Genomic DNA, 12,602 nt, shown 5'->3' with positions numbered 1-12,602 from the left:
CGATAAGGTGCGCGCGGTTGCCCTACCTCCGCACCGCCCATACGATTGTGCCATCGAGTTACAACCTGGTGCCGTTCCTCCTCGTGGCAAGGTCTATCCACTGTCGGTAGCGGAGAATGAGGCCATGGAGGAGTACGTGAAGGAGGCGCTTTCACGCGGACACATTCGCAAATCCTCGTCCCCGGCAGGGGCTGGATTTTTCTTTGTGAAAAAGAAGGGCGGTGAGTTGAGGCCTTGCATCGATTACAGGGGTCTCAATCGCATCACGATCAAGAACGCTTACCCGATTCCCTTGATTTCCGAGCTGTTCGATCGCCTTAAAGGGGCCACGGTCTTTACCAAACTCGACCTGAGGGCAGCATATAACCTTGTAAGGATCAAGGCGGGCGATGAGTGGAAGACCGCGTTTAACACCAGGACCGGTCATTATGAATCCTTGGTTATGCCCTTTGGGTTGTGCAATGCGCCCGCAGTCTTTCAGGAATTCATTAACGATGTTTTCCGTGACCTGTTGCAGCAGTGTGTGGTGGTCTATTTGGATGACATCTTGGTATATTCTGAATCCATGGAGACCCACATTCTGGATGTCAGACGAGTGTTGCAACGGTTACGAGAGAACAAGCTGTTCGGTAAGCTTGAGAAATGCGAATTTCACCGATCTCAGGTAACCTTCTTAGGTTACATCATTTCCGCTGAGGGGTTCTCCATGGATCCTGAGAAGGTTTCGGCTGTCTTACAGTGGCCCCAGCCCAGTGGTCTTCGCTCCCTGCAGCGCTTTTTGGGCTTCGCCAATTATTATCGGAAGTTCATCAGGGACTTTTCCATGCTAGCCAAGCCTCTCACGGATCTGACCAGGAAGGGCAGTAATTCCCAGGTCTGGCCGCTCGAGGCCATCCGAGCTTTTGAGGCTCTAAAGTCCGCCTTTGTGTCGGCTCCGATTCTGTCGCATCCCAACCCTGGGTTGCCCTTTGTCCTCGAGGTGGACGCGTCTGAGACGGGAGTAGGCGCCCTTCTGTCTCAGCGTAGAACACCAGAGGTTCCTCTGCTTCCTTGTGGGTTTTACTCCCGGAAACTGTCTTCCGCGGAGTGCAACTATCAGATTGGTGACAGGGAGTTATTGGCCATCGTGTAGGCCCTTAAAGAATGGAGGCACTTGCTCGAGGGTTCGGTGGTTCCGGTCCTCATCCTGACGGACCACAAGAATCTGACCTACCTTTCTGAGGCCAAGAGATTGACACCACGTCAGGCCAGATGGGCTCTGTTCTTGTCACGTTTTAATTACGTGGTCTCCTACCTACCCGGTTCCAAGAACATCAGGGCGGATGCCTTATCACGGCAGTACTCCGACCTGTCCAGGGAGGAGTCGATTCCGACTTCGGTCATACCTCCGAATCAGATCCTGGCCGCCATTCGCACCAGCCTGACCTCTCCCCTGGGTGAGCAGATTTTGGCGGCTCAATCTGGTGCTCCCTCTGGGAGACACAACGGCAGATGTTTTGTGCCTGAGGAGTTGCGCACTCGGTTGTTGCGAACCTACCATAACTCCAAGACCGCGGGGCATCCTGGAAAGAATCAGCTGTCCTGGGCTGTTTCACGTCTGTTCTGGTGGCCTTCCCTACGTTCCGACATCGCCGCATATGTAGCGGCATGCTCCGTTTGTGCCCAGAGTAAGTCCCCTCGGCACCTTCCGTTGGGCCTTCTGCAACCCATAGCCACCGGGGAGCGCCCATGGTCACACCTGGGGATGGATTTCATTGTGGACCTCCCTGCATCCCGAGGCCATTAGGTCATTCTCATGATTGTGGATCGATTTTCCAAAATGTGCCACTGTGTTCCTCTCAAGAAGTTACCCTCTGCACAGGAGTTGGCCACGATTTTTGCCAGGGAGGTCTTCCGGTTGCACGGTCTGCCCAAGGAGATTGTGTCGGATCGGGGGAGTCAGTTTGTGTCCAGGTTCTGGCGCACCTTTTGCTCCCAGTTGGGGATTCATCTCTCCTTCTCCTCGGCCTACCACCCTCAGTCCAATGGGGCCGCAGAACAATCCAATCAGGCCTTGGAGCAATTCCTTCGTTGCTATGTCTCCGATCACCAAGACAATTGGGTTGACCTCCTTCCTTGGGCTGAGTTTGCCAGGAACACGGCGGTGAACTCTTCCTCTGGGACGTCTCCCTTCATGGCCAATTATGGGTTCCAACCTGCCGTGTTAACGGAGGTATTCTCTCCCCAGGATATTCCGGCTGTGGAGGATCACCTTTCCGTCCTACGTGCTTCTTGGGTACAGATCCAGAAGTCCCTTGAGGTCTCTGCGCAGCGCCAGAGACTTCAGGCTGATCGCAGACGAGCGCCTGCTCCTTCCTACCAGGCCGGAGACCGTGTATGGTTGTCCACCCGCAACCTCAACCTTCGAGTGCCCACTCCCAAGCTGGCGCCTCGCTTTGTTGGTCCCTTCCGAGTGCTTCGCAGGGTAAACCCGGTAGCCTATGCCCTTGCGCTTCCTCCTGGCATGCGGATCTCCAACGTGTTTCATGTCTCCCTGTTGAAGCCACTGGTGTGTAATCGTTTCACTTCCTCGGTTCCTCTGCCCCGTCCGATCCAAGTGGGCAATCGTGAGGAGTATGAGGTGAGCAATATCCTGGACTCACGCCTGGTCCGCGGTCGGGTGCAGTTTTTGGTTCATTGGCGTGGTTATGGTCCAGAGGAGCGTTCCTGGGTTCCCTCCGCAGATGTCCATGCTCCTGCCTTGCTCCGAGCCTTCCACGCACGCTTCCCTCAGAAACCGTTCTTTACTCCGCGGAGGAGGGGCCCTTGAGGGGGAGGTACTGTCATGGTCTTACCTTCTTGCTGTTCTCCTTCGTTTGACATGTGCTGGCGGCCATCTTGGTTTCTGGGTTTCTTGTAGCCTCCCACCCTGCGGCTCCTCCTTCCCACTGGGAGGAGCTGGATGCCTAGCTCATATATATAGGAGGTCTGTGGCTTCAGTTCCTTGCTTGGTCCTCCTGTGTTCACATGCTTCTAAGACTGCTGCTGCTTCTGGTCCCTGATCCTGGCTTCGTCTGACTACCCTGCTGGTTCCTGATCCTGGCTTCGTCTGACTACCCTGCTGGTTCCTGATCCTGGCTTTGTCTGACTACCCTGCTGGTTCCTGATTCCGGCTTCGTCTGACTACCCTCCTGGTTCCTGACCTCTGGCTTCGCAAGGACTCTGCCTCGGTTTCGCCATCCGTTTGGACTTCTGCTTTACAGCTTGATTTTCAATAAAGCCTTCTTATTTTCACTTATCTGTTGTTGTACGTCTGGTTCATGGTTCCGTGACACCCAAGGGTTCCGTAGCCACTTTCTTATCATACTGGTATTGCAGCAGGAGGAATTACAGTCCTTTCGCAGGCTTTGCAGAATCAGGGAGCCCATGCAACATAAGTTGGAGGAGGCATGAGCTTCTAAGTCCTCTGGGTCACTACCGATGACATTGTCAGGAGCAACCTCTCCCCAACCAAGTACAACTCCTGGGGTTTCTGGGGAATCAAAACCATACTTTGAAGACTGCTGTATGCTATCCTCTACATCAATGCTGCCGCAATCCTCCCCCTCCTCTTCCTCCTGTGTGTTTTGTGTCCCTGCCGGCATGATATCTGCATAAAGGGGGCCTTGTGAGGAAAGGAAGTCCTCCTCTTCCTCCCGCTGTTCTGCCTCAAGTGCCCTGTCCATTATTTCACAAAGCGTGTGCTCCAGCAGGTAGACTAGAGGGATAGTGTCACTGATGCATGCATCATTCCGGCTCAACATCCTTGTGGCCTTCTCAAATGGTGACAGGACGAAAAATGCATCCTTTATCAAAAGCCACTGGCGTGGCGAAAAAAAGCCAAGCTCCCCCGATCCTGTCCTTGTGCAATACTCACACAGGTACTCATTGATGGACCTCTGCTGTGTGTGCAGCCGCTGCAGCATTGCCAATGTTGATTTCCATGTCACAAATGAGGCGGTTGGTGGGGAGGTTGAATTCCCGTTGAATGTCAGATAAGCGAGCACTGGCATTGTATGAACGCCGGAAATGTCCACAGACTTTTCTGGCCTGCCTCAGGAGATCTTGTAAGCCCAGGTATCTGCTCAAGAAACGCTGCACCACCAGATTCAGGACATGTGCCAAGCATGGAACATGTGATTTAAGTATCCCGGGCGGAGAGAAGGTTGGTGCCATTGTCGCTTACAACCATTCCTGGCTCAAACTGTTGTGGTGACAACCATCCCTGAGCCTGCCCCTGCAGAGCTAACAGAATCTCTGACCCGGTGTGACTCCTATTCCCTAGACAAATCAACTGAAGCACGGCGTGGCATATTTTAGCCTGACTGCTTGCGTAGGCCCTTGGACACTTAGGGAGCACTGCTGCTTCAGAAGACAATTGAGCAGAAGAGGACATGGAGGAAGAAGAAGAGGGGGAGATGGAGGTGGCGGAGTAGCCAGATGTGGCAGAACCAGCACCAGCTTTTTGGAGGTGTGGTGGCAAAACAAGCTGCAACACTGAACCCTATCCTGCATCCTTCCCAGCTGCCAGCAGAGTTACCCAGTGCGCCGTGAAAGAAATGTAATGTCCCTGTCCATGACTGCTGGACCAAGAGTCAGCAGTAATGTGAACCTTCCTGCTGACTGCTCTGTCCAACAAGGCCAAAACACTACCTTCCACTTGACGGTAGAGAGCTGGAATGGCCTTATGCGAAAAGAAATGCCTTTTTTGTACCTGCCACTGTGGTACAGCACATTCCAAAAATTTGCGAAAGGGAGCAGAGTCTACCAGATGAAAAGGCAGCAATTGTAATGCTAGCAATTTGGCCAAGTTAGCATTAAGACGCTGAGCTTGTGGATGGCTGGGACAGTATTTCTTTCTACGGTTCAGCAACTGTGGTGGTGAAATTTGCCTGCTGCTCAAATCAAGCGGTGGTGTACTGCTAGCAGATTGGGGGCAAGTCTTTGTGGCACTCATTGCTATACCATCATCCCTCTCAATGCAGGTATTTGTGAAGACATGAGGTATAGGGTTACAGATCCCAGATGAGAAGCAAGGTGCAGTATGCTTGTTTTGATCTTGTGGCTCTTTCAGGTGCTGTTGCCAATGGACTACATGGCAGGTCGTCATATGCCTTGTCAAGCATGTGGCGCCCAAGTGGCTGGTGTTCTGGCCATGCTTGATCCGCTTCAGACAGATATTGCAAACAGCAATGCTGCGATCTACAGCACATGTGCAGAAAAAAGCCCACACTAATGAACTTTTGGAAGTCCGCAGGGATTTTGCAGCACCCTGCACCTGTGGAGCTCTGTGCTGTGATGCAATCGGTTGGCTACTGCTATGGCAGCCCCTGGAGCACATCCTGCCTCTGTGCCTTCTCCTCCTCCCCCCTCACTTTCCTCCTCTATCCTGTCAGGCACCCAAGTACAGTCAGTGACCTCATCATCTCCTCCCTCCTCGTCACTGGAGCAAACTTGGCAGTATGCTGCAGCTGTGGCAACTGCTAGTTTGTCACCCCCTCTCTCTAGGCTCAAGTTATTCCCTTCATCAAACTGCGAACCAACATCACAGCTTTCAAATTGCTGCGCATCCTCCAGCAGCATGTCACTGACACTATGATTGAACAGTTCAGGTGTCGCCCCAACCGTGCATGATGGTGGGGCGACAGAAGGAGTAGCTGTGGAGAAGGAGCCTGTGGAACGGGCCACTTTCGCAGCTGCGGTGGAAGGCAAACTAGTGTGGGTGTCAGAGGACAAGGAGGATGAGGACTGCTTATTGATCCACTCCACCAACTCTTCTAGATGTTGTGGCTGAATAACATGTCCAGGACAAAAAGGATGGGCATGCCCTACCTGCAGAGGATGCACCATGTCTGTGACCACCACTTTTCACTGTGGACACAGAGGCTGCTTTCCCTCTGTTCATGGCCTGTGAGCATCTGCTTCTCCTTGTTGGCCTTTCTGACATAATTTGGATTGTTTATTACTGGTTGATCAATATGTAATCTATAAATAATGCACTGCTGATATGTACTGAACTGACCGATATATATTGAATGGGCTGATATCTAATAAATTGCCCTATATAGAGATAGAGATCAATATAGGGTATACTGAACTGACCGATAGATACGGAATGGCCTGATATCTAATCAATTGTCCTATATAGAGATAGAGATCAATATAGGGTATACTGAACTGACTGACAGATACTGAATGGCCTGATATCTAATTGATTGTCCTATATAGAGATAGAGATCAATATAGGGTATACTGAACTGACCGATATATATTGAATGGCCGGATATCTAATCAATTGTCCTATATAGAGATAGAGATCAATATAGGGTATACTGAAATGACCGATAGATACTGAATGGCCTGATATCTAATCAATTGTCCTATATAGAAATCAATATAGGGTATACTGAACTGATCGATATATAGTGGATGGACTGATATTGAATCAATTGTCCTATATAGAGATAGAGATCAATATATGGTATATGGTCTATGGTATATACTGCACTACTGAATATACTTCACTATCTGATCTCTTAACTTGTAAAAAGCACAAATCTCTCTCCCTGCCTAACTCACTGCAAGCAATGTCTTCCAATTAGACCACACTGCAGTGTCTGATAAACTGCAAATCCCTCTCCTCTCCCTGCCTGAAAAACACAATGCTCTCCCTGTCTCAATCACTACTAGCAATGTCTCTAATTAGACTACATTGCACTGTCTGATAAACTCCAAATCACTTTACTCTCCCTGCCTGAAAAACACGATCCTCTCCCTGCCTAACTCACTGCTAGCAGTGTCTCCAATTGGACTACTAAACTGCACTGTCTGATAAACTGCAAATGACTCTCTCTCCCTGCCTCAAACATGTTCCTCTCCCCGTCTTAATCACTTGCTGTCTCACCCACACAGTCACACTACACGTGGCTGCTGTGCAAGCAGCCTTTATATAGTGTTGGGCATGTACTTAGCCCCTGAGCCATGACTGGATAAAGGTAGCCTGCCTTTGTCCAATCGTGGCAGAGATGATTTCATTAGCCAAAGCATGGAGGTCAGGGTGCATGCTTTGGCCAATCACATAACGAACTGCACGCGCCGCGCACGCGCAGTGCGTTATGAATGCAGGCGCTCGAATTTCCAGCGAAGAAGCCCATTTGTTTGTCATTCGACGAACGGGCGAATATCCAATGTTTGAGTCAAACTTAGCATCGACCCGAACTCAAAGCTCATCCCTACTCCCAGTCTGCAGTATTTTAAAAAACTTCCCCCTGCATATCAGACAGGTTCTAAACCTTTTCAGAAATATTTCTATCTCTCTTTGTCAATCTCTATACCTCGCCTTACTTACTCTTTCTTTATAATATCTACAGCTCTTTCTCTCTTTCTCCTACTGCCTCCGACCTGTTCTAGATGGAGGAGTAGTGTGGAAGGAGCCAGCATTTGTCTTTTTTTTTTTCGGCACATGCACTGTGACTTAATATGGCTCAGAGAACCATGAGAATTGTAGTATGGATGGAGCACAGCATACAACTCGTAATAATAGCACTGCTCGTACTACAGTAGTAGAGGAGAGGTGCATCAGTAGAGGATTGGAAATTCACACAGGATAAACATGAAGCCTGAAAACAACAATAAGAGACTAAGTCCCCATTCACACTAGCACGACTTGTCAAGCGACTTGGTCGCCTGACAAGTCGCGGTGGGTCGCTCGCTATTGATTAGCACAGGACCCATTCTAATAGGAGCGACACAAGTCGCTCCGACTTAGAAAAAGGGTCCTGTACTACTTTGGGGTGACCTGGAGGCGACTTGCATTGACTTCACAGGTTGCCCCATCAAGTCGTGTCACCCCTGTCTGAACGGGGTCTAAAAGAGAGACAAAAACAAAACAAAAACAGAGCCATGCACTGTGAAGCGCCGTCCAATGAGTTCTGAAGCATTTGGCTGAAAATGAGCAGATAATATTGCCTTCAGAATTCATCCTGCTGCTTTTGTCAGCAGTCACATCATCAAGAAATACAAGAGAACCAGTTCTATTGGCAGCCATACATTCCCATGCCATGGCACTACCACCACCATGCTTCACTGATGAGGTGGTATGCTTTGGATCATGAGCAGTTACTTTCCTTCTCCATACTCTTCTCTTCCCATCACTCTGGTACAAGTTGATCTTGGTCTCATTTGTCCATAGGATGTTGTTCCAGAACTGTGAAGGCTTTTTTAAATGTTGTTTGGCAAACTCTAATTTGGCCTTCCTGTTTTTGCGGCTCACCAATGGTTTACATCTTGTGGTGAACCCTCTGTATTCACTCTGGTGAAGTCTTCTCTTGATTGTTGACTTTGACACACATACACCTACCTCCTGGAGAGTGTTCTTGATCTGGCGAACTGTTGTGAAGGGTGTTTTCTTCACCAGGGAAAGAATTCTTTGGTCATCCACCACAGTTCTTTTCCGTGGTCTTTCGGGTCTTTTGGTGTTGCTGAGCTCACCGGTGCGTTCTTTCTTTTTAAGGATGTTCCAAACAGTTGATTTTGGCCACACCTAATGTTTTTGCTATATCTCTGATGGGTTTGTTTTTTTTTTTCAGTATAATGATGGCTTGCTTCACTGATAGTGACAGCGCTTTGAATCTCATATTGAAAGTTGGCAGCAACAGATTCCAAATGCAAATAGCACACTTGAAATGAACTCTGGACCTTTTATCTGCTCCTTGTAAATGGAATAATGAGGGAATAACACACACCTGGCCATGAAACACCTGAGCAGCCAATTGTCCCATTACTTTTGGTCCCTTAAAAAGTGGGAGGCACATACACAAACTGTTGTAATTCCTACACATTTCACCTGATTTGGATTTAAATACCCTCAAATTAAAGCTGAAAGTCTGCAGTTAAAAACACATCTTGTTTGTTTCATTTCAAATCCATTGTGTTGGTGTATAGAGCCAAAAAGATTAGAATTGTGTTGATGTCCCAATATTTATGGACTTGTAGATCCTTTCCCCTTTTTTGGAATATATAATACTTTCCCAGCAGTCCTACAGAGAATGTGGGTTGGCTATATGGAGGGGATGCTGGGGCACCTATGCAGAAATCTGGGAAATATGGAAACAGTGATGTTGGGATTTTGTCCCTGAGGAAGAATAGTGAATATTACAATTTAGAACGCGTTGGACATCCCCTCCTTCTGTGGATCATCTGGTCCAAAATGACCCCCTTTTTCCATGTCCAGTTTTGGTTGGGGTAGAATCCATACAACTATCTGAGTATTTATAACTATTTTTATAATATCACTCAATAAATTATGATGTATGTGTAGCACCCTCCTAGGTAGGTAGGTGCTAGGTAAATGCATCTATTGCTCCTTCTGCTAATCAGGGGAGCCTGATTTATTAGGTTGCCTGTTGCATGTCTCCAGGTGTGATTCACTGGGTCTGAGGGAGTGTCCCCACTGTATCCAATGAACTTGTTGAACAGTGGAGGAAACCCAGCCAGTGACACATTGGCTTTTGTGGGAGTCCCAGTGGGAGGGCATTCTTGCAATGCATCCTGGGATTGCCCATAAAAGCTGGCAGGGACATGTGACAGGGCGTCTTTGGGGGTGAAGCAGAGTCCCAGGAGGAGGCTGATGGCTGTCTCTCCTCCTGATGAGTATGAGGACCGTGGTTTTAGGCAGCTCCCATGGGAGTAGTGCTACATATGTATATGTATTACTTTTTAAATAACGAATTAATAAATGAATATATTTTTTATATAAATCATGTTAATCAATTAATTGATTATTGCCCTTAAAGTCCCAATCCCAGAGGAGGTTTTCCTAACTATTTCCCCTCCTCAAGAGTGTTGACTGTGCCACCATTTCCGTCTCCATATCCATTCATAGAAGCCATATTATAGCTTCAAGCAATGAAAAACAATCTATGAATGGAGGACAGGCTGATGAATGAAAGGTTCAATCCCTCCATTCTTAGATCTCTTTTAATTTATAGAAGCTGTAGTACAGCTACAGTTTAGCAACCACAGTACTTACCTCCAGGGTTGCTAAACTGTCAGCGGCCCCCCGAAACCTTCCCATTGGTCCAGGTATTTGACATACTCATTCTTCTCCCTCTTTTCCATGCAATGATTCCAGGATGGAGGGATGGATCAGAGCAATTCTGATTGGCCAAAGCCTCACAGTGACTTGCTCTGATCTGCCCATGGAATCGCTGCATGGAGAAGAGAGATAAGGGTGGGAATAGCTTCAAGCTGTGCTGACAGCACATTGTCCCCAGAGGTAAGTACCTTGGGGATGGGGGCTGGAGAAGGGTGTCTGCTGTTAGTATATCTTTAAATTATTTCTATAAAGGTGAATTGGTCAATTAAAACTTTGTGAATTGAGCTTTATGTATATTATAAAATGGTTTGTTGGTGTTTTTAAACTCTACTATATGTTGCATTTATGATGTACAGAGAAATACCCAATATATATATATATATATATATATATATATATATATATATATATATATACCAAACCCTTATTTGTCTCCTTTATTAGGAGGTCTGTGTAGTGTTCTCCTATTGGTGGAGTGACCTTGCTGTGTGATAGGCTCAGGCCTGTCTCTGTGGATGGCACTGCTCTCTCTAGCTGTCCTCCCTCCTCCTCCATACTTGGCTCAGTATAGGGGAGGCTGATCAGCACAGTACGCATGTCCGCCCTGGATGATCACAGTCAGCGCTCCGTTCCAGGCAGAGCCCGATCAGCACCACTCCGCCTGGACAGCTCCATCACCATCACCTCGGGGTCAGCGGTCCCCAATGTCCGGGACTCTCATCGTCCCTCTGTCGGCTCTGTCCTCATAGACATCTCGGATCGTGAAGCAGCTGTGCAGTGACATGGAGGGACGCCATAGCCTGGAAGAACACGCTGGTGGCAGCTGTGCTGGAGACAGCCAAAGGGAGGAACCCAGGTAGCAGATTACCTAAAATCCTGCATGATCACCATCTGCAGATCTGATCCCTGTCATCTGTCACTCTGTCTGTCCTACTTTTCCCCTCCATGGCTGGACTGTCATCCATCAGTTCTCTATCTGTCATCAATAAAAACTCTCTTCCATCAATATCACTTCCCTGATGTTTGTGTGTTCCGATCATCTACTCTGTGCTGTGCCATCACCTACATCACACTCACCTCTCCACATCCCTTCTATTACAATGTATCCTATATATATATAGATATATATCTGAGTTCATACATCAATGGCTTTCTAAGGTGTCCATTCTTGCCTGCGCACCTAAAATAGTGCTAAATTATGTCTTTTTTAGTGTATAGTATTTATTTTTATTTTTTGGTTTACTATAACTAGCATTATAATTGATTTACACAATTTATAATTGATCATTCTATGTATAGTAGGTCCTGCACAATGCAGTAATAGACAGCCAATATTTCACGTAATCTCCATTTACAGTGACGGATTTTATATTTGGTATAAAAAGATCGGATATTTGGCTGCACATGAAATTGCTATATATAGGAATGGAGGTTATCCTCCCTCAACCTAATGTCATTTAGTTGTCATTTTTTAAATGATATTATATATATATATATATATATATATATATATATATATATATATATATATATATATATATATATATATATATATATATATTATTTGAAGCAGTAAACCCAAAAACAAACATTTTAACATATTGCAGGTTACCAATTCTTAAAGTGATATTAACTACTTGACCCCCCAGGCCTTTTCTGGCACTTTTTGTTTACATGTATCAAACAGTATTTTTTGCTAGAACATTTCTTAGAACTCCCATATATATAGATAGATAGATAGATAGATATATATATATAAATTTATTTTAAAGCAGAGGCCCTAGAGCAGTGTTTCTCAACCTTTTATTCAGTCAAGGCACCCTTTAAAATTATACAAACTTTCAAGGCACCCCTTCAAATTATGGACAGTCTTGAGGCACCCCATTCAAAAAATGTAAAAAACGATTCTAATAATCCAGCAACATCCACACGTAGGACGCCCAACGTTAGCTGTGATTTATTCTTTCAAAGCAAATACACTTTTGCACACTGGTACTGACTAGTATTCCTATGTTTCTCTTCTCCTTTAATTCTCCCAGCTAATTTGACCCCAGTGCTGAAGGAGAGGGGCAGAGGAGGGTCAAACAAGGATGCCGTGGAGGCAACAGGCATCATCCTTATCAACTGATGACATCATTGGTTGTTAGGATGCCAGTGTCTAGAAAGTCGTAATGGTGCATAATGAAAACCTGTGGCTTTGTGTAATTAGCACTTGATCCCCCTGCTGGTTTGTATACAGTTTTTTATCACATTTTAGGCATTTTTCCAAGGCACCCCTGAAGAAACCTCAAGGCACCCCAGGGTGCCTGGGCACACTGGTTGAAAAAAGCTGCCCTACAGAATAAATTGGTGGGTGTTGCAATTTTTTATGTCACACGGTATTTGCGCAGCAGTTTTCAAACGCAAAAAAATTGGAAAAAATACACTTTTAAAATTTTAATGCAAAAAAAAAAATACCGTATTTATCGGCGTATAACACGCACTTTTT

At 46.7% G+C, this 12,602-nt stretch overlaps 1 protein-coding gene across 2 annotated transcripts in view; it reads left to right on the top strand.

The window, feature by feature from the left end:
• The first annotated feature begins 10,703 nt into the window (after positions 1–10,703).
• Positions 10,704–12,602, top strand: part of DISP2 (dispatched RND transporter family member 2) — a 105,220-nt gene continuing 103,321 nt past the window's right edge. For both annotated transcript variants that reach the window (XM_082275406.1, XM_082275405.1), the window contains exon 1: positions 10,704–10,970. In XM_082275406.1, coding sequence (XP_082131532.1) covers positions 10,897–10,970 — 74 coding nt within the window. In that variant the 5' untranslated portion in view covers positions 10,704–10,896. The remainder of the gene's footprint in view (positions 10,971–12,602) is intronic.

This window comes from Pelophylax lessonae (assembly GCF_965119305.1).
Source record: "Pelophylax lessonae genome assembly, chromosome: 13".
Classification (NCBI taxonomy): Eukaryota; Metazoa; Chordata; class Amphibia; order Anura; family Ranidae; genus Pelophylax; species Pelophylax lessonae.
The sequence above is the reverse complement of the archived record's forward strand: the minus strand, read 5'-3'. Positions and strand labels throughout refer to the sequence as shown.